The sequence below is a fragment of the Thamnophis elegans genome, chromosome 13 (assembly GCF_009769535.1).
Source record: "Thamnophis elegans isolate rThaEle1 chromosome 13, rThaEle1.pri, whole genome shotgun sequence".
Lineage (NCBI taxonomy): Eukaryota > Metazoa > Chordata > Lepidosauria > Squamata > Colubridae > Thamnophis > Thamnophis elegans.
In genome coordinates, this window is record NC_045553.1 from 8,449,519 (window position 1) to 8,472,203 (window position 22,685).

The window sequence follows — 22,685 nt, forward strand, 5'->3', positions numbered from 1 at the left end:
TAAAATTCTTTCCCCTGGGAATCAAGGACATTGGTGCAGATGTTCAAAAGGAGGAGAGTGAGGTCACCTAGCAACTGGACTGTATGCTGATTGGACCAGACTCTGGGGGAAGTGACGAAGTTTTACTTTTAATTGGGCGTAAAATCAACAGGAACTTGGAGCTGGTTTTTCACCAAATCGGTGCCAATTAGATACGTCCCAATAAAATGTTCTTTGAGGAATTTGCCTGCTTCTGATTTCTTATTGAATGGGATGTATTACTTGGAAACTTGATAGTCGTGTCATGCAGGGGAATTCACTAGAGAAATAAATTATGTTTGGAAGGATTAGCGGTAAAATGAAACCAAGCCGCCAAAGGTAAAACTCAAAAGGGAAAAAAAGGAAAAAACTTCGCGCCGAGGAGAGCCAGGTATTTAGCTCCTTCTGGGCCGAAGACTGAGTTTAATCTGTGGAGTCAGAGGAGGGGTAGAGGTGTGGCCTCAAGATTTACCTCAGTCTCCAGGCAGATGGGCCGTGACAACACCCAGCTGTGACTCATCCCACGCCCCACTTCGGAGACTCGCCCCATAGAATCGCCAAAAGTCGGACACGACTGAATGGATATTAACATCGTTGCAGGTACTCCTCCACTTACGACCATCATTGAGCCCAAAGTTTTTGTTGACAAGTGACGCATTTGTTCAATGAGCGTTGCCCCCCTTTTACAACTTTTCTTGCCACCGTTGTTCAGTGAATCCCTGCAGTTGTTAAGTTGGCAGCACAGTTGTTAAGTGAATCTGGCTTCCCTATCAACTTTGCTCGTCAAAAGATCGCCAAAGGGGATTTTACCCTGAAGGGAACTCAATCCGGTGAAGTGGAATCCAAGCTGAAATAATGATGAATTTGCCTAGCACGCAGCCGAAATAATGATGAATTGGTCAAGTAACCAAGCTGAAATAATAATGAAGAATTTGTGAAATAATAATGATGAATTTGTAAAATAATAATGGTGAATTTGTGAAATAATGATGATGAATTTGTGAAATAATGATGATGAATTTCTGAAATAATAATGATGAATTTGTGGAAATAATAATGATGAATCTGTCTAGTAACCTAGAGAGAATTATTTTGCGTCTCTTTAGGCTGGACTGAGTTAAAAAACTGAACCAATCCAGTCAGAGGAGACGTGGCCAGCAATTTGCGTAACTCAGTCTCAAGGCTAATGGACAAAGTTAACCCATGCTTGGGTTCCCCAAGCAGCGCACAGGAGAACACATTTTTGGTGCTGCTGTAACTTCGAATAATCTCTAATCAAACTGTTGTAAGTCGAGCACTACCTGTACTGTATTTGCACATTGACCACTGCAAAAGGGATCTTAAATATATATGTATGTATGTATGTATGTATGGTCACATGATGACCTGTTTAACGACCGGCACAACTTGTCTCCAGGCTCAATGATGGTCGTAAGGACTTCCTGTGTCTTTCTCCCCTTGAACAATGCTAAGCAAGTCACCTCCTTCCACGTCCTGGTGCTGTTGGCTTTGCGGGCGCTGTCGACAGCTACTTGGTACTCCCCTAGGTGTACCAAGGTGGAGGCCAGGCGCGCAAAATTCGACACGTTATTGTAGAGCAGCTTGGCCGCATCGTACATCCCTTCCTCGTAGCATCGGTCGCCGACCTGAAAGGAAAACCGAGGACAAAACCAACCAATGAAAAAGTGCAGAATGTTGAGTGCCAACATCAGGGTGCTAAGTAACAAACAACAAATTAGAATTAGTTTTTTGTTATTCTTCTTAGGGTTTGCACCCAACCTAGTTACAAGGCCTGCTTGTTTGGCTATGCGCTAACAATGCATGATAGCAATAGCAAAAGCACTTATATACCGCTTCACAGTGCTTTCCAGACCTCTCTAAGTGGTTTACAGAGTCAGCCTCTTGCCCCCAACAATCTGGGTCCTCATTTTACCCAACCTGGAAGGATGGAAGGCTGTGTCTACCTTGAGCGGTTCAGGATTGAACTCCCAACAATGGGCAGAATTAGTCTGGAATGCTGCATTCTAACTACTGTACACCATGGATGGATGGATGGATGGATGGATGGATGGATGGATGGAAGGACGGACAATATATACTGCTTCACAGTACTTTACAGCCCTCTCTAAGCAGTTTACAGAGTCAGCCTCTTGCCCCCAACAATCGGGCTCCTCATTTTACCCACCTCGGAAGGATGGAAGGCTGAGTCAACCTTGAGCCTGGTGAGAATCGAACTGCCAAATTGAAGGCAGCCGGCAGTCAGCAGAAGTAGCCTGCAGTACTGCACTCTAACCACTGTGCCACCATGGCTCTTAGGACGCAACCAGATTGTTCTTTCCCTGCAGTTTGCTAGTTGTTAAACATTTTAACAATCTGTAAATCGCCCGGATTCTCTTGGGAGTCAGGTGACTGATGCATTTAATCAGTTATTATCATGATGAACTGCTACACCATGTCATTTCTTAGAAATGATGTTTAATGAATTGTGCTTGAAGTTTAAAACCCCCAATAAAATTTAATATTGAAAGCCGCCCAGGGTTAACCTGCGTTTAGATAAGCGGCCAATTAATTGGATCAATAAACACGTAAAATTACCTGCTGTATGTGTGCGTTGTTAGGGCCACTGACGAATTCTTCTAGCTCTGAAAGTCGGTTTGTTTTGGCTAAGGCAAAAATCAGTTCGGTCTCAACATAAGATTCTCTGGCTTTCTTCTGGGCCATTTGCAAGAATTTGACTAGGTCCTCCCAGTTATCTTGAACACAAAAAGAGACAACAAATAATTTATTTTACAATTACATTTTCAGGATGTCAGGAATTTGCAAAAAACAGCAATGTGTTGTGGCCAGTGGAGTTGGCAGCAGAGTCGGACAGGGAAGAGGTTGGGGAGGAACATGGGCCAGTCCCATTTTTTGTGTATTTTAAATAGATATACCTATCAAAATCTGTACACTGCGGTGATATGAACATTCCTAAGGTTTCCAATCGCACATACTCTATGTGCTAGTCGTTTCTGATTCTAGGGGGTGGTGCTCATCTCCGTTTCAAAGCTGAAGAGCCAGCGCTGTCCGAAGACGTCTCCGTGGTTATGTGGCCGACATGATTCAATGCCGATAGGAGCACGGAACGCTGTTCCCTTCCCACCCAAAGGTGGTCCCTATTTTTCTACTTGCATTTTTACATGCTTTGGAACTGTTAGATTGGCGAAGCTGGGACAAGTCACGGGAGCTCACTCCGTTATGCGGCGCTAGGGATTCGAACCGCCGAACTGCCGACCTTTCTGATCGACAAGCTCAGCTTCTTAGCCACTGAGCCGCTAAGTGAAGAGAAATAAAAGAAGTCATGTATATTCTTACACGGTGTTGGAAAAAAAACAAGAGACTGATAGAATCCGTGACTATCAAATGGTGGCTTAGCTAAGGGACAAAACTGTTCTGATATTCAAGTGCAAAACCAATGTATTTAAGTACAATGACAATAAAGATTAATACTTAAATCAAAAATTGGGCTTACCGTTTCTGTTGGCTGCCTCCACCACCTCCATATAGGCAGAAGGATCATCCGCCTTTATGTAGGAATCTATCGCTTCCTTAACCAGATCCTTCTGAAGCTGGGCTCTGCCCAGCTGACTCCACACAGCCGGCTCGTTACACCTCTCGGCAAATTCATAGGCACGGTCCAAATTGCCGATGTGTTCTATCAACACCTATAAAAAAGGGTGCAAGGTGAGTCTTCAGAAAACCCCCCTTAGGAAAAATAAAGTGGCCTGGGGGGGGGGGTAGAAAGGGGTCCAGGTTTTTCAAGGGAGTAGGCAGGCCAACCATCTAAACCAGATGGCCCAGCTGGCCAAGTTTAAGACTTTGTGGACTCCAACTCCCAGCATTCCTCAGCCAGTAAGGAAGGAGGAAGGCAAATCAGATGGCCAAGTTGAAGACTTTAAACTCCCAGAATTCCTCAGCCAGGAAGGGAGGAGGCAGGCCAACCATCTAAACCAGATGGCCAAGTTGGCCAAGCTGAAGACTTTGTGGACTCCAACTCCCAGAATTCCTCAGCCAGGAAGGAAGGAGGCAGGCCAAACCAGATGGCCACGTTGGCCAAGTTGGCGACTTTGAGGCCTCCAACTCTCAGCATTCCTCAGCCAGGAAGGGAGGAGCCAGGCCAACCATCTAAACCAGATGGCCAAGTTGGTCAAGTTGAAGACTTTGTGGACTCCAACTCCCAGAATTCCTCAGCCAGGAAGGGGTGAGGCATGCCCAACCAGATGGCCAAGTTGAAGACTTTGTGCACATCAACTCCCAGAATTCCTGGCTGAGGAATTCTGGGAGTTGAAGTCCACAAGTCTTAAAAGTACCCAACTTGGGAGATCCCAAATGTGAACCAACACTAGGAAGAAAAGGGGTGTGGGGTGTGTGGAAGCTCCCTTTGAAGATCGGCCAGCTGCCAATTTTGGCCCCCACCTGAATGGCGGAAGTGTTGACGTCGAACTTCCTGAAGATAGCAAAGGCTTCCTCATAGAGCTCGTTGCTGATGGCGATGTTGGCAATATCGGGAGCATCGTAGTTATCCAGCCGGTTGATGTACTCCATCACCCGAGTGCGGTCGGCTTTGATGGCCGTCAAGATCAAGAGGTTCTGCAGATTCCTTGCGAGAGAGTTCACGAGGACAAGGGTTAAGCCAGCATGGTCCAGCAGTAGAATTTACAACCATTCAATTAGTTTGGGCTTAAATTGGGCTTAGTTTGGTCTTAGTTTGGGTTTAGTTCGGGCTAAAATTGGGCTTAGTTCAGGTTTAGTTTGGGATAAAATTGGGATTAGTTTGGGCTTAGATTGGGCTTAGTTCGGGTTTAGTTTGGGCTAAAATTGGGCTTGCTTATATTGGGTTTAGTTTGGTCTTAGATTGGGTTTAGTTTGGTCTGATTGGTCTTAGTTTGGGTTTAGTTTGGGCTAAAATTGGTCTTAGTTTGGGATAATTTGGTCTTAGTTTGGTCTTAGTTCGGGTTTAGTTTGGGCTAAAATTGGTCTTAGTTTGGGATAATTTGGTCTTAGTTTGGTCTTAGTTCGAGTTTAGTTCGGGCTAAAATTGGCCCTAGTTCAGGTTTAGTTTGGGATAAAATTGGGCTTGCTTATATTGGGTTTAGTTTGGTCTTAGTTCAGGTTTAGTTTGGTCTTAGATTGGGTTTACTTTGGTCTGATTGGTCTTAGTTCGGGTTTAGTTCGGACTAAAATTGGGCTTAGTTTGGGATAATTTGGTCTTAATTTGGTCTTAGTTTGGGTTTAGTTCGGGCTAAAATTGGGCTTAGTTTGGGATAATTTGGTCTTAATTTGGTCTTAGTTTGGGTTTAGTTTGGGCTAAAATTGGTCTTAGTTTGGGATAATTTGGTCTTAGTTTGGGATAATTTGGTCTTAGTTTGGTCTTAATTCGGGTTTAGTTCGGGCTAAAATTGGTCTTAGTTCAGGTTTAGTTTGGGATAAAATTGGGCTTGCTTATATTGGGTTTAGTTTGGTCTTAGTTCAGGTTTAGTTTGGTCTTAGATTGGGTTTAGTTTGGTCTTAGTTCGGGTTTAGTTTGGGTTAAAATTGGGCTTAGTTTGGGATAATTTGGTCTTAGTTCGGGTTTAGTTCGGGCTAAAATTGGGCTTAGTTTGGGATAATTTGGTCTTAATTTGGTCTTAGTTTGGGTTTAGTTCGGGCTAAAATTGGGCTTAGTTTGGGATAATTTGGTCTTAGTTTGGTCTTAGTTTGGGTTTAGTTCGGGCTAAAATTGGGCTTAGTTTGGGTTTAGTTTGATCTTAGGTTAGGTTTACATTAGGATAGTTTGGATTAGATTGGTCTGCAGAGACGTTCCCGAAGGATGGGCTCCAGCACATGTCCGAAAGCTTGGAAGACAAAACCTCTGGTCCCGCTGACCGACCCAGTTTGTATCCTGCATCCGATTAGTGACCATTCAAAGTTACAACTGAACAAAGGGACTTAGGACCGGTTTTCCACGCTTATAACCATTGCAGAATCCCAACAGTCACATGGTCAAAATTTGGATGCTCGGCAACTGGCATGTGTTTGTGATGGTTGTACTGACCTGGGGGTGAGGGGTGCCATTTGATTGCCATTTGCGACTTGTTCAGCAATGTCAAGGGGGAAGCCAGATTCACTTAACAACGGTGCTACTAACTTAACAACTGCAGAGATTCACTGAACGACCGGGGAAGAAAGGTTGTAGAATGGGGCAAAAGTCTCTTAGCAACTGTCTTGCTTAGAAAAGGGCTCAATTGTGGCCATAAGTCAAGGGCCATCTGTAATAAGATTCGAATATAAGTTACTTTATATATAAGTATTATATATATTTATATATACGTAATATATAGATGATAGATAGATAGATAGATAGATAGATAACATCTCGAGGTATGTGTTTTGTTAAGATACAGCCTGTTGTGCCTTAAAATGGCTTCTACCGTACTGCCATAAAATGGCTTCTACTGTACAGCGCAGTGGAGTTGCCATGGTAACGGCTTCACAGTACTCCACAAGGGGGCTTCCTCTGGTAAGGGGTAAAACCCAACATTAGAAATTATGTTTGGTCCGGACATTTCCCCCCTATCAATAAATACCCTGGCAACGCCAGATTATCGGCTAGATAAAAAGATTTTTAAAATGTCATATAAAGGTGACCTTTGGAAGGCAGAAAACGGTCTTCCCTACCTGTGCTCGCTGAAGACAGAATTATCCAGGACAATCTTTTCGAGCAGCTCAATCAGTTCGTTGGGGAGGTCGGCTGTCATGAATGCTTTCACAGTCACAGAAACCTCTTCCGGATCTTGAGTTTCCGATAACGCCGTCTGGACAACCTGGTATTTGGGAAACAGGACGCCACTGACCATCATTAAGCACAATCCTGGCCCAGCAAAGGGCGAAAAGCAGAAACGCACTGGGGTGTCTTGAAAGGCTGTTAGCCGGGACTTTGCTGGAGAGGAATTCACTTTAAATTAAATAAAAAAAGGGGTTTTATCGGGACGAGGAGTTGGCTTTGGGCTTTTGGGAAGCCAAGCTCAGAACAGATTCCAAATCTCTCACGTACCTGATCAATGAGGGGTCTTCTGAAGGGGTTGTTCTCCTCCAAAACACTGACCCACAATTCTGGATCTTTCCTTCGCACCAAGTAACGAGCTTCGCTTTTAAATAAAGAATTCTCATTGCAAACCTGGGAAAAGTAAAAAAAAAAAAAAAAAAGCAACAGAAAAGGAAGAGGCTGGTGTTTAAAAAGTAGCGTTCGGATCGGCTGTCGTTTAAAAGGACTTCTTCCCAACTTTGAAGTTAGCGGCAGCCGTGTTTCAAACATGGTGGATTTTTCAAAATTATTGTTATATTAGTTTCTATAGCTGAGTGGTGCGGGACCTAAGAGGTGGAGCTCTCAGCTGTCAATCAGGAGGCCGTGAATTCGATCCTAGGTAGAAACAGATCTCTCTCGGGGCACAATGAGATTATATCTGCTGAATAAAAACTCCGCATTGGCAACAGGAAGGGCATCTGGCCAGTAAACACTCGGCTCCATTCAGCTGTCCAGACTCCACCTGACAAGGGAGTATGGGGGCATTAAAAAATGATGATGAGTGGTGCGGTAGCTTAGAGGTGGAGCTCCCGCCTCTCAATCAGGAGGCTGTCAGTTTGATCCTAGGGAGAGGCAGATATTTCTCTCTCTGGGCACAATAAGATTACCGTATTTTTCAGAGTATAAGACGCACCGGAGTATAAGACGCACCAAGATTTTGAATAGGCAAATTTTAAAAAAAAGGTTTTGCACTCCGCAGACCTCCCAGAAATGGCCCGTTTTTCATGGTTAAAAAAAGGGGGGGCATGCATAGCCTTTAGGAGGCTTGTAGAGTGCTCCTGGAGGCTGGGGGAGGGGGGAAATTGAGCAAAAAAAAAGGCCAGTTTTTCACTTATTTCTGCCCTCCCCAGCCCCCAGGAGCACCCTGGAAGCCTCCTAAAGGCTATGCATGGCCATTTTTGCAAAAGGGGCGGGGGTTTCGGGAGGCCAAACATGCTGTATTCCGTCTATAAGTATAATCTTTATTGTCATTGTACAAAATAAATACAACGAAATTGGTATAAGACATACCCAGATTTTCACCCTCTTTTTTGAGGGAAAAAAGGTGCGTCTTATACTCCGAAAAATACGGTATATTTTCTGAACAAAACTCTGCATTGGCAACAGGAAGGGCATCCAGCCAGTAAACACTTGGCTCCAGATGTTTAGACTCCACCCGGTAAGGGATTTCGGGGTCATTCAAAGAAGATGATTACTTTCTACGTCCCTTTGCTCCTTCATATCCAATGTCAGTGTTCACTCACCTTGATGAGCTCGAGGTCACACTGCCCCCTTTCATAAGCCACACAGGCCAGGTGAGGGTCTCTCTTTTCACAATACTTTCCAACAACACAGCTGTCGTAAAAGGGATTCTCCCGCAGGAAGCGCTCGGGGTTGTTGTTGCTGTCGATGTAGATTTTCGCCAGGGCGTTGTGCGTTGCCGGCTCTTCGCAGCCTTCGTGAATCCGAGACTCCAGCCAAGGCAGGAGCAGCTTAAGCCTCGAAGAAGAACACGGATCTTTAGTTCACTCTTGTCTGGCCAACATTTAACCGATTGATCAAGTTATCTCAGAAGGCAGCACTGCAGGTTAATGCTGCCAACTGCCAGGGCCCCTGGGATACTGCGGCCGTTATAAATACAGGGGGGTTGCCAAGCGTCCAAATTTTGTTCACATGACTATGGGGCTGCTGCAATGGCTGAGATAGCAATAGCACTTAAGACTTATATACCGCTTCTTGTGGGAAACAATAGCAATAGTACTTAGACCCAGTCAGGCTACCAAGCTGCAAAGGCTGCAGACTTGCTGGTGTAAGTAAAGGTAAAGGTTCTCCTCGCACATATGTGCTAGTCATTCCTGGTTCCCATCTCCGTTTCAAAGCCGAAGAGCCAGTGCTGTCCGAAGACGTCTCCGTGGTCATATGGCCGGCATGACTCAACGTCGAAGGCGCACGGAACGCTGTTCCCTTCCCACCAAAGGTGGCTCCTATTTTTCTACTTGCATTTTTACATGCTTTCAAACCACTAGGTTGGCAGAAGCTGGGACAAGTCATGGGAGCTCCCTCCGTTATGCTGCGCTAGGGATTCGAACCGCCGAACTGCTGACCTTCCTGAAGGACAAGCTCAGCGTCTTAGCCACCGCATCCCGTGCTGATGTAGGGGGAAGCTAATTTAATCCTTCTTGGGGAATAAAATATTCTGAAGGTCCCTGTGGGTCTCACCTGTTCCTCTTCTCAACTTCGGCCACCAATTCGTCGGTCGAGAACTGACCTCTCACCACCATGATCAAGTTCTTAATGACATCTTCCGAGCAGTCCACGTCTAAGAGACCTCCCACGACGGCAGGGATGCGGCTGGGATTGACCTGAAATGGGACAAAATTGTTGCGTTTCAAGGGCTTGCAATCCTACCATCGCACAAGCCAGTCTTAGGAAGGCAAACTTCCAACCAACCTTGAGTTTGACACTCCTGCTCTATACCCATGCTCCAGGAATTCTGGGAGTTGAAGTCCACACTGTATTTTTATAGAGTATAGGACGCACCATTTTCCCTTAAAAAAGGGGGTGAAAATCTGGGTGCGTCTTATACACTGAATAAAGCATTTTTGGTCTCCCAAAACCCCACCCCCTTTGCAAAAACGGCCATGCATAGCCTTTAGGAGGCTTCCAGAGTGCTCCTGGGGGCTGGAGAGGGTAGAAATAAGTAAAAAAAGGGCACATTTATTGCTCAATTTTGCCTCCCCAGTCCCCAGGAGCACTCTATAAGCCTCCTAAAGACTATGCATGCCCTTTTTTGGGGGGAAAAACCCAGGCCTGTTTTCACGAAAAACAAGCTGTTTTTTGCTCATTTTTGGTCCCAGCCCAGCCCCCAGGAGCACTCTACAAGCCTCTTAAAAGCTATTCATGCCCCTTGTTTTGGACAAAAAATGGACCGTTTTTTGCTCATTGGGGGGACACCCCCCCCCCAAGAGCACTCTACTAGCCTCCTAAAGGCTATTCATACCTTTTTTTAAAAGGGCCTTTTTGGAATGTCTGCAGAGTGCAAAAACTTTTTTTTTAAAAAAATGCCTCTTCAAAATCTTGGTGCATCTTATACTCCGGTGTGTCTTATACTCCGAAAAATACAGTTATCTTAAAGTTGCTACAGTTGAGATGCACTGCTACTAGAAGGATCTACCGTATTTTCCGGAGTATAAAACGCACCTTGGTTTTTGGGGAGGGAAATAATAATAAGAAAAATTCTGCCTCTGCCTACTAGCATCCATGGTATTCACATGACACATGGTAACAAGGTCAGCCAATGAATAGGTGTAGCAACTAAGTCAGCCAAGGAGGGCTATTTGGACTCTGAAACAGTCTTTGCTATGTGAGCAACAAGGAGACAGGAAGGAGCCTGGCTTAGCCCAGAACTGAAAGTGAAACTGCTTGTGTTTTGCTTGCATTTACTGCTGCCTTGGAACACCTGCTTTTGGTAATGTATTGTATATTATGACTTTGACTCCTGCTGAATTAGTTACGGTGCCTTCTGAATGTGATTGTTGCTGCAAACTCTGACCAGCCACGTCAGCTTTAGCACTTTTTTTAAAGTTGCAGCACTTATTACAGCCTGATTCAGCACAGCTGATTGGCGGGTGGATGGGACTGCCGGAATACCCCCCCAATCAGCTGTTCCATGCTGCAGGGATTGCCACAGACCATTGCTGCCTCCATGCTTCGCGTTTTTGGCCTCTGGTGGGGTGGGGCTACATCCGGTGTGTAAGATGCACCCAAATTTTCACCTTCTTTTGATATGTGTGTGTGTGTGTGTGTGTGTGTGTGTGTGTGTGTGGTGCGTCTTATACACTGAAAAATACGATACTTTATTTATTTATATATTGTACCCAAACATGAAGCCGACCTGCTGGAAGTGTAAAAAAGTACAAGGGACTTATTATCACATATGGTGGACATGCCCGGAAATGCAAAAATATTGGACAAAAATTTGGAAATGGGTGCAAAAAATTACAGGAGAACAGATAAAATACAAACCCGAAATCTTTCTACTGGGAATAATCAAAGGGAAATATACAAAGAAAATTAAGTACATATTAACACATCTGCTAACTACAGCTAGAATAGCATTTGCCCAATGCTGGAAGCAAAATAATACCCCCTCGGACAAATTAGTCATAAAAAAAACCTTTGGATTGTGCAGAGATGGACAAATTAACACTGAAATTAAAAGATAAAGAAGAGTCGGAAATTATGAAATTTGGAACAATTGGTACAAATGGCTGCAAAACAAGAATAAAATTAATTCAGCCAAAAAAACTATATATATATATATATATATATATATATATATATATATATATATATATATATATATATATATATATATATATATATATATAACTGTGTATAAAGGTGTGTAAATACAGAAGCGAAATCTTATATACATGTACAGGTATGATGACATAACAATATTGATATAATGACTATAAGGTGTTGTAGAAGGGAAAAAATAATTTTAAAAAAATCTGCTAAAAAAAAGAAAAAGAAAAATACGATACTTTAAATGGCTCTTAAAATAGCCTTAAATGGAAAGGCAATGCACAATGTACCTTCTGAACATAGATCTCAATGTACTTCTGTAAGTTGTTGCGGTACAAGTAAAGAACCAAGTCGTGAACAAAGTCAAATCTGTCACAGACGATGATCAAGGGAAGCTGGTCTGTGAGCTTGGCTTCCTACATCGGCAGAAAAAAGAAAGAGACAAAACATAAATCAGAGATTATTAAGGAGAGAAGTACACTAATACGTTTTCTTCTTCTTTTACTTGTGAACCCCACTGAATGGGGTGAGGAAAGCTGTAATTTGCCATATCAAGAGGGTAACATGAATTATGTAAGCGGGGACTGAATGTTGGGATGCAGGTGGTACCCAGAAATTGCGTCTTTATGGGCCAGACGGAATTTAAAAACTGGTCTTAAGGAGGAACAGGAGGCGTGGCTAAAGAATTTAATTCAGTCCTAGGGCAACCAGACTAATTTAACCCATGCTTGGACTCTCCAAGCAGCGCACAGGAGAAGAGGGGCTCAACCTATTCCCCAAAGCACCTGAAGGCAGAACAAGAAGCAACAGATGGAAATTAACCAAGGAGAGAAGCAACTTAGAACTAAGGAGAAATTTCCTGACAGTGAGAACAATTAATCAGTGGAACAGCTTGCCTCCAGAGGTTGTGAATGCTCCAACACTGGAAGGTTTTAAGATGATGTTGGATATCCATTTGTCTGAAATGGTGTAGGGTTTCCTGTCAGAGCATGGGGTTGGACTAGAAGACCTCCAAGGTCCCTTCCAACTCTGTTATTCTGTCCTGAATTCAAGCTGGAAAGAGGCCATCATTTGAAGCAGACTCGATTCAATTCCCAAGAAAACTCTTTTTAACCACCAAGCTTTTTGCGATAGTGACACACCAGAAGGAAATATATTTTAATTTGTGGAAAAACAAGACTTGCTCCTAATTTTAGGGTTACGGTTTGCGACGTATATTTACCATATTTTCCAGAGTATAAGACATACTTTCCACCCCTAAAAGAGGGTGAAAATTTGGGTGTGCCTTATACACCGAATGTATAGGTGGGAGTTCTAGTCCCACTTTAGGCATGAAAGCCAGTTGATTGACTTTGAGCCATTCACCAGGAGACGGTGAATTCTAGGTCCACCTTAGGCGTGAAAAGTAATTGGGTGACATTGGGCCAACCTCCAGGAGACTGGGAGTTGTAGTCCCACTTTAGAGATATAAGCTGGCAGGGTGACTTTGGGCCAATCTTCAGGTGACTGGGGATTCTTGCCCTGCCTTAGACATGAAAGCCAGCTGGGTGACTTTGGGCCAGTCCTTCTCTGTCGGCTCATCCCACCTCACAGGGTTGTTCTGGGGAAAATAGGATGAGGAAGGTGTGTTGGATATGTTCACTGTCAGAGTTATTTGTAAAAATAATAAGGGTAAGATACAAACAAACAGCCTAAAACAGTGTTTCTCAACTTCAGTGGTTTGGAGATGGGGGGACTTCAACTCCCAGAATTCTCCAGCCAGCATCCCAGGAATTCTGGGAGTTGGAGTCCACCCATCTTAAAACGGGATGAGGCTGAGAAACAGCAGTCTAAAAGCTGCTGCGCCCAGAAATTCTACCTTCAGGAAATTTTTCACTCGTTCTGGATTGTAACAGTTGCTTTCGCGGCAGATCCTTTCGACCTCTTTGATTTGGCCGGTCTTGCAGGCCGCCTGGATGTATTTAAAATGGACATCCGGGTCTTGGCTGAAGTTGACAATAGAACCCAAGAAATAGAAGAGTCCTAGACAGGCAGAGAAACAAGAGGTTAGAGGAGGTGTGGGGATGAATTAATTCAAAGAGTTAAAAGTCCTTTTTTTTTGGCACGAGTCAGAAAATTATTAGGAACTGTCAGAATATTCATGAACTGCAATAGGACATAGCAACAGGTCAGCCACTGGGGACTGGCTGGAATAGGACATGGTAACGAGGTCAGCCAATGTATAGGCATGGCAACTGGGTCGCCAATGGGAACTATTTGGTGAATGAGAGCCATGCCAGACAACTTGGAGCCTGGGTGTGGCTTACCTATGCAACTCTGAGTCTGTGCAAGAGAACTAATCTAGTCTGCTCTCTCAATTGAAACTGGAAACCTCTCTACCACGTTGGAAGAATCTGCTGTTGGTATTGTACATTTATTCATGTGTTATTATGTATATAAAGAAGTTAATGAATCCTGCTGAATCAGTCATCTGTCTGTGCTTTCTGGATTTGATTTTTGCAACAAACTCTTGACAGGAACCCTTTCATCAAATACTCTGCATCAAGTCCTTTCCGTTGTTGATGGCTTTACATTTGGGTTACAAAAACAAACCTCAATTTCATTTGAAATCATATTTTATCCAATTCCCAGTTTAAATTGCCTTTATCGGTAATAATTTGTTCCTGGAACTCTGCACTTTGATATGGCCCAAGGGCTAATCAATCAATCAATCAGATAACTAAATAAAAGAAAATAAAAAAAAAGAAAAATAAACCAAATACATCGAAAACATTTTTCAAAACTCAACACGGGCATTTCAGCAGTTTAGACAACAGCATTAAATACAAGACTTTGATTCTGATTCCATTAAGCCGAGGATAGGATAATTGCTCTCCACGTAATATGGAGTAAATTAATCCTATCAGGTTAATCATGGGATTCCACTCATCCTCTTTAATCTGTCCACCAGTTTTCAACTCAATGACTTTACACTCTGCCATGCCAGTGTCAAGTCCACGGACCGTGTGTGTGTGTGTGTTGTGTATGTGTGTGTGTGCGCGTGTGTGTGTGTTGGGGCCGCCCGTGTCCTAAACGTACCTTCGTAGCTTTTGAAGGACTCGAACAGTTCCACAAGAGACTGTGTGCCCAACTGTTCGTGATACTTGGAAGCCACCTGGACGCACAGCTGAAGATTTTGGCGGATGTTGGCAGACAACATTGCTCGCAGGCACTCAACGGAATCTTCAACAGACAGGGAGCCAAAGAAATTCACCAGCCACTGGGGAGGAGGGGGAGAGAGAGAGAAATCCCACCAAAGTTAAATATGTAAATAGATGCATATATAATCTATAGCTGGCAACCCGACCAAACTGCATTAGGAACAAGTAAGGATTAATAAAGGGACGCGATGGCTCATTGGCTATGACGCTGAGCTGGTTGATCGGAAAAGCCGGAAGTTCGAATCCCTAGTGCCACATAACGGAGTGAGCTCCTGTTAACTTCTTCCAGCTTCCGCCAACCTAGCAGTTGGAAAGCAGGTTTAAAAAAAATGCAAGTAGAACAATAAGGACCACAACAGAAGGTAACAGCGTTACGTGCGCCTTCGACGTTTAGTCATGCCAGTCATGGAGACGTCTTCAGACAGCGCTGGCTCTTTGGCTTTGAAACGATGAGCACCTCCCCCTAGAGTCAGGTACGATTAGCACATATGTGCGAAGGGAACCCTTACCTTTACCTTAATAATTAAAGAACTAAAATCTGACTGCAGCCAAGAAATTAGAAGACATCTGCTCCTGGGGAGGAAAGCTATAGCAAATCTAGACAGCATACTAAAAAGCAGAGACATCATCCTGCCAACAAAAGTGTGTATAGTCAAGGCTGTGGTTTTCCCAGTGGCAATGGATGGCTGTGGATCATAAGAAAGGCTGAGTGCCAAAGAATGGAGGCCTTTGAACTCTGGTGCTGGAGAAGACTCCTGCGAGTCCCTTGGACTGCAAGGCCATCCAACCGGTCAGTCCTAGAGGAGATCAACCCTGACTGCTCTTTAGAAGGCCAGATCCTGAAGAGGACACTCAAAGACTTTGGCCACCTGATGAGAAGGAAGGACTCCCTGGAGAAGAGCCTCATGCTGGGAACGATGGAGGGCAAAAGAAGAAGAAGGGGACGGCAGAGAAGGAGGTGGCTGGATGGAGTCACTGAAGCAGTCGGCGTGAGCTTAAATGGACTCCAGAGGATGGTAGAGGACAGGAAGGCCTGGAGGAACGTTGTCCATGGGGTCGCGATGGGTCAGACACAGCTTCGCAACTAACATCATCATTTGTTTTACCTCTGGATTCAGAAGGTGAGTATGCACGACAGCACGCTTGATATCGTAGAGATCCGTGTAGTGTTCCAAAGCTCTCTGCAGCAGGCCGGCCTTTTCACACAGCTGAGCAATGTGGGCTCGGTCGTAGTGGGTGAACATCTGGTTTCCCAAGATGGCATCGGCAACCTAAAAGAAAATTAACAAAAGCAGCACGTCTTACAACATCACATACGGATTCTATAAGGAACCTTTAAAAAATAATATATTCATAATATAAATTTACATTTAATATGCTTTAAGTTGAAAGGATGCAATAGCTAGGCTTAATGGATGTTTAATAATTATATCAATTTGTATACAAGTATATTAGACTGTATACAAGTATACAATTAGATTTGTATACAAGTATACAATTAGATTTGTATACAAGTATATTAGATTTCCCCATTATTAGATACTAAAAATGGGGAAAAAACATGGAATTGAAAATTACTAGACAATGTTACCAATGCTAAAATAATAGAATGATGTCACAATAAATTTAGTTAAATATAGTTAAATTTTGAGTGCAATGCACAACGTAATAACAGCTGTAGTCAAATAAATGATTAATAATGATAACAAAGCATTTATATATACTAGATTGATAATATGAAATCTTATACAAACTGTAAGTGAGGATTATGGAGGTGATGTTGAAAAGCCTTTTTATAAAAGATAAACAATTCTATATAGAATAGATTAGAAAGATGTAATATCATTGGATGATTTCAGGATAATGTAATAAAATGTTATAATATAAATTTACTTCAAATTTAATATGCCTTATGTTGAAAGGATGTAATAATAGCTGGGCTTAATGGATGTTTAATAAATATAACTATTTGTATACATGTATATTAGATTGATGATACTAATAATGGGTAAAAAAAATGGAATCGGAAACTATTAGAGAATGTTATCAATGCTAAAAGGTCCGTCCAAAGGGAAAATTTTCCGAAGGTAAAACACAAAAGAGAGAAAAAGAAAAAGAGAAAAAAAAAATCTCACGCCTAGGAGAGCCAGGTATTTAGCTCCTTCTGGACCAGAGACTGAGTTTAATCTGGAGAGTCAGAGGAGGGGTAGAGGTGTGGCCTCAAGATTTACCTCAGTCTCCAGGCAGATGGGCCATGACAATACCCAGCTGTGACTCCTCCCATGCCCCACTTCGGAGACTGAGGAGGCTTTTATGTTATATGTGTTGTGTGTTTGTGTTTGGCTGAAAATAAAAATTTTATTTAAAAAAAAAACAGAGAGAGAGAAATTGACCGGCCGGTGTCTAGGACAATTCTTCACGCCTATCTCGCCGCGATCAACTTGCCGCGGAAGAATTCCATGGGTGATAACTCAACTGTCAATCCTGAAGCTGGCCTGGCTGAAACCATCTTGGTGCTTCAGTGCTGCACTGGAGCAGAGGGATAGGGAGAGGGGATTAGAGATAGCTGAGGCTGTGTACTCAAAACAATGTACTTTCTCTTGGGAACCAGTGGGTCTATTACTTGGAACTCTGACATCAATGCAATCAGCATTATCCGCCACTGTTTCTCCAAACAATTTTTGTCAATGGAAATAAGGTTGAAGAAATCGTGGTGGACAACATTTTTTCGCGTTGTCATCCAGCGTGGAATTGTCCCCACGTGTCGAGTTTGTGCCCGTTCGGACCGGCCGTGAGAAGTTGACGTTGTATCTAGAAGAGGGACAACTGTTCTTCTCAAGAGGAAACCGTGGCGGGAAGGGGAAGTAGTTACCTGGGGAGCATGAATGAGATTCATCTCGAGCAGACGGGTCTGAAGGTGGCCTTCAGCGGGACGATTGTTCTTCAAGGCATCCAGCAAGAAGGAAGTACACTGCTGAATTAAACTGTTCTCCATGAACACGTCGACAATCTGCAGCAGAAGAACATATCAAGGGCACTGAAGACTTATATACCGCTTCATAATGCTTTTACAACCTTCTCTAAGGGGTTTAGAGTCAGCATATTGCATATCTGGGCTTTCGTTTTACTGACCTCATAAGACTGCTGGCAGTCAGAATTATCCTGCAATACTGCATTCTAACCATTGGGAAGGAAGGGAGAGAAGGAGGGAGAGAGGGAGGAAAGGAGGGAGGAAAGTGATAGAAGGAAGATAGATGAGAAAGGAAAGAAGGAAAATATATGATAGAGGAAGGAAGATCATGGAAGGAATGAAAGAAGGAAGATGATGAAGGAAGGAAGGAAGGAAGGAAGGGCAATAGCACTTAGATTTATATACCACTTCACAGTGCTTTACACCCTTCTTTAAGTGGTTCACAGAGTCATTCTCTGTTGGGCTTTTATCCTTGTAAGCTGTCTAGAGTCACAGAGTAATTTTGCATAAAAGATGGATGGATGGATGGATGGATGGACATTATGTGCTGCTTCACAGTGCTTTAGAGCCCTCTCTAAGCGGTTTACAGAGTCAGCCTCTTGACCCCCAACAATCTGGGTCATTTTACCCACCTCGGAAGGATGGAAGGCTGAGTCAACCTTGAGCCGCTCAGGATCGAACTGCTGGCAGTCGGCAGAATTAGCCTACAATACTGCATTCTAAGCACATAGCACCTATCTTTCAGTTATGGCAACCATCACACCACCAAAGGTTACAATTACATTACTTTCGTCTTCTGCATCCTGGAAATGACCCTGCTTCCATTGTCAGAAAGATGTATGATTAAAAACAGTTCTCTCTCCCTTCAGAGTTGAACCACTGAGATGAGATTTTCCTATGAAAGTGCCGGCATCTTTATTACTTCACTGCACTTTCCACTAAGATCTATCCCTTCTTAACGACAATTATAGAAGACCCTAGGTTTGCTTGCTTCAGATACAAGATACACAAACGTTACAGTTCAACACGTCTCTGATGACACCATGTTAGATTTCAAGTTATCCACTAGAACAGGGATCTCCAAACTGGGCAACTTGTGGCCCGCCAGCAAATCTGGCAACAGATTTGGACAACGAGGAGGTTGGGGAGGAACCTGGGCCAGTCTTGGAGTCTGGGGAAGGCTGATGAGGGCTCTGTGTCGGAGGCAGAGAGGAGGCCAGGGCCATATGCCAGTTATCAGCTGCCTTCAGAGTCAGACATCAGTGAGGCAGACGAACAGCTGGAGCCTCTTCCCAGTGTGCACATGTGCAGAGTTGCCAGACGAAGGGAACAGCTAAAGAACAGGGGTCGACTTGGGAGTAAGGCCACAGGTGAACAGTGGATGGCCCCTCCCAGAGGAAATAAAAGAGGAGCGAAAAGGAAGTGGAGTTTGCAGGAGACAATTAGTTCGCTTCATTGGTTCGTGACTCTCTGAGACTCCTTGCCAAGTTCTGCAGATCTCGGCCTGGCAGCTCTCCAAGCCAGATAAGGTCTGTGACTATAAATCCTCCTTTGAAAAACTTTGCGGGAGACAATAAATTCAATTCATTAGAGTGAAGATCTGTTCCTGACTTCTTGCCAAGGAATTGCTGCTACAGCGTGAAGTTTGGAAAATATCAGCCTGGCAGCTCTCCAAGTCTGATAAAGGTCTGTAGTTGTGAAATCTCATGAAAGACTGTTGGCCGGGACTTTGCTGGAGAGGAATTCCCTTTAACCTAAATAAAAGGGGTTTTATTGGGACGAGGAGTTGGCTTCGGGGCTTTTGGGAAGCCTAGGTCAGAACACAACTTTAAGACTGGTGGACTTCAACTCCCAGGATTCCCCCGTTTTCTAGAACCACCGGAGCCTTTAGAGGGCCCTTTACCTGGTTGATGTTGGCCAAAGGCTCTTCATCCTGAATCAGCATTTGAGCAAACTGAAGACCTTGATCTGGGTTGACTCTCATTACGCTTCTCAATAAGAAAATCCAGTCAGGGGTATAGCCCACCTTTAAAAGAAGAGATCAAGTTACTAAGCAGTGATAAATCACTAGCATTGAGGATGGCTACCTAGTTGGGTCTTTAATTGACTTGCCTTGCTTAGCGACAGAATTTTTTGCTCCATTGTGATCGTAAGTCGAGGATTCCCTATACGGCAAAATAAGTATTGAGTAGTCCTGTTCTAGCTCGTAAGCCAAGGGTGTCAAATTCAAGGCCCGGAGGCCAGATCTGGCCTGCGGGGTGGTTAGGTCTAGCCTGTGGGGCCGCCCAAAAAACAGCATGTCAGGCCTACTACACTTTCTATTATTCTACTATGCCTTTTTCTATTGTGGGAAAATGGGAGGGGGGAATTGTACGGAGTTAGATGCTATGTAGCCATAACAACATTCTTTCTAAAAAGCCAAGGTCATCCTTTGTGTCTGCACTTCTGCACCTGACCAGAACTGGAGGGGTGGAACTGCCAGGATGGCAGAGGAATATTGGACCATGTGATGGGCTGGTGGGGGTGGGGGGGCAAGATCTTGGAACTTTCAACTGGGTGGGGAAAACCGGGAAGCTTTTCCAGCTGTGCCAACATGGCTCTCTTCATAAATTGGAACTTTGAGCAATACCTTCCCTTGGACTCTGATTTATTTTGGATGCTATTTGGAATCCTGACACAGCAAAGGGCCAGCCTGCGGTGCCTCTGCCAGTGAAAATCAGACTCTGTTTTCGGCTGCGAGGGCCTCCTGCTGCCCTCTGCCAGTGAAAACAGAGCTCGGGAACCCATTTTCGCTGGCAGAGGGCTCAGCCCACCACAGATGCCCCTGACACAAGCAATGGCAAACTGGCCATGCCCCCTGCCCCCCCTCCAAGGTCAAACCTAACCCTGATGCGGCCTTCAATGAAATCGAGTGTGAGGCCTGGATGACATCTTTTACATTAGCCCTTTCCAGCCTGCCACGTTTTCTACTGTGGGAAACTGGGAAGGGGGGATTATATGGAATACGTGTGAGATATAGTCAAAATAACATTCCTTTCTCAGAGTGTCAAGGACATCTTGCCCTGCACCTGGATTGGTGTGATTGGGAGGCATCTCCAGCTTTGGATGGAGCCTGATTGGGCCATGGGATGGACATGTGGGTGCTGGGCAGGGACTTGGGACTTTCATTTGGGTGGGGAAAACCTGGAAGCTTTCAGATTCGGGTTTTCCCAGATGTGCCAATAGGACATCTCTAATAAAATGGAACTTTGAAGAAACTCAAGCCTCGGAGTCTTCTTTCGTTGGGGGTGTCACTTGGAAACCTTGACATCGAGTTTGACACCCCTGCTGTAAGCCAAACAGAAATTCAGCCAGTTGAGACAATCCCAACTCACACTTCTAACATACTTGGAATGTTCCAAGACTTTGCGTTACCTTAGCAGAGGTTTGTTGTTTTTTTTTAAAAAAAAATGTGTTAAGTTAGAAGGTGAGCATTGCCCAAGCAGGCATTTTTCAGAAGAGATAAGATTACCTTTTTGGCATAAAGAACAATTTTCTGGAATTGACTCGTTTCTGCAAAACACTGGATGACTTTATTGGGGACGTTTGCCCGGAGATAAACACTCAAGGCGAGGGTTGGGTCAGCCGCCTTCACCAAGTCTCCCAGCTCTTCGGAGCACTCCAGCTGAAACAAAAAAAGTTCGGTTTCGGAAATCAACGCCAACCCAAGGGTTTAAAAAACTCCCGGCTGCTTGACAGACGGGGGCAACTGGATCAGCAGTTTACTGACATCGTGCCGGCCTCCGAAAATACTTTCACGCCCCAGCCACGTCCAAATACCACAACTGTTACTGTTTGGCACGAGAGGGCGACTTGAATTTCAGGGGCCGACTATGCTGCCCAAGGAAAAGATGATTGCTACTGTGAGCTGGACAACTGTGCCAACTTCATCTAAAGCAGGACACGTGCGCACGCACGCACGCGCGCGCGCGCACACACACACACACACACACACAGTGTGGTGGGATGTAGGTAGGAGGATGGAGGGGGTTTCCTCCCCCCCAGAAGGCAAAGAGCTTAGAATGTCTGGTGGGCAGGAAGAGGGCAAAGGTTGGACCCTCCCTAGCAATTCATGAAATTTATCTATTGTTATGGCAGATAATTGCTTTAGTCTGGCAAGATTCTGTCTCTAAGTTCAGAACAATATAGGAACTACTCAGAAGTAATTCCATGTGATCCTTCTCAGTGCTCCGAGTCTGACGTATCCAAAGCCTTGGGTGAAGCCACTCTGCTTTCAAGCTGAATTTTACCTGTACGAACTTACGGCTAACTTTATTGTCACTTTAAACGTACCCTAATCGGCACACATTAATATGAAATTTCATTGCATACAGGTCTCAAAAGGATCACTGCCTCCAATATACACTACATCAGGGATCGGCAAACCACGGCTCTGGAGCCGCATGTGGCTCTTTCATCCCTCTGCTGCGGCTCCCTGTTGCCGGTTGGCTCCACAATTGATAGGGCTTTCGGTTAGGACCGGCAGAGGAAAAAGGACACCGCACTAGGAGGAGACTCTTGGGGGGGGGAGGGGAAACCGGACTTCCAGTCGCAAATGGAGAGTGAGACCTGAAGAGAGAGAAGAATGAATCTCACCTATGCGCAGACAGGAGACAAATTGGCAAGATTTGTTTCTCTCGCCATGTACATGTGTACATTCAAACTAAACTGTCTTGTTTCTTCATGTGATATAATATATGTGGGTATATGCATAATTTTCTATGTATGTATGTATGTATAGTATCTGTCTGTCTGTTGTCTATCCATCCATCTCATCTATCTCTATCTTCATTCATCCACCCATCTCATCACTCTCTCTCTCTCTCGATCTATCTATCCATCTCATCTATCTACCTACCTATCTCCCCCCCTCTTTATGTGTCCGTCCATCTATCAGTCCATCCATCTCTCTCTTGATCTATCCATCCATCCACTCATCTCATCACTCTCTCAATCCATCCATCCATCTCATCTATCTACCTACCTATCTCCCCCATCTGTCCGTCCATCCATCCATCTCTCTCTTGATCTATCCATCCATCCACCCATCTCATCACTCTCTCTC

General features: G+C 44.2%; 1 protein-coding gene across 2 annotated transcripts in view; it reads right to left on the reverse strand.

The window, feature by feature from the left end:
* Positions 1 to 22,685, reverse strand: part of CLTCL1 (clathrin heavy chain like 1) — a 68,285-nt gene that overhangs the window by 23,189 nt on the left and 22,411 nt on the right. For both annotated transcript variants that reach the window (XM_032229347.1, XM_032229348.1), the window contains exons 9-23: positions 21,093 to 21,245; positions 19,485 to 19,607; positions 17,483 to 17,620; positions 15,717 to 15,881; positions 14,489 to 14,669; positions 13,269 to 13,432; positions 11,701 to 11,826; positions 9,320 to 9,462; positions 8,365 to 8,599; positions 7,091 to 7,213; positions 6,715 to 6,860; positions 4,474 to 4,657; positions 3,530 to 3,722; positions 2,614 to 2,771; positions 1,500 to 1,664 (exon numbers count right to left, since the gene is read on the reverse strand). In XM_032229347.1, coding sequence (XP_032085238.1) covers positions 1,500 to 1,664; positions 2,614 to 2,771; positions 3,530 to 3,722; positions 4,474 to 4,657; positions 6,715 to 6,860; positions 7,091 to 7,213; positions 8,365 to 8,599; positions 9,320 to 9,462; positions 11,701 to 11,826; positions 13,269 to 13,432; positions 14,489 to 14,669; positions 15,717 to 15,881; positions 17,483 to 17,620; positions 19,485 to 19,607; positions 21,093 to 21,245 — 2,397 coding nt within the window. The remainder of the gene's footprint in view (positions 1 to 1,499; positions 1,665 to 2,613; positions 2,772 to 3,529; positions 3,723 to 4,473; positions 4,658 to 6,714; positions 6,861 to 7,090; positions 7,214 to 8,364; positions 8,600 to 9,319; positions 9,463 to 11,700; positions 11,827 to 13,268; positions 13,433 to 14,488; positions 14,670 to 15,716; positions 15,882 to 17,482; positions 17,621 to 19,484; positions 19,608 to 21,092; positions 21,246 to 22,685) is intronic.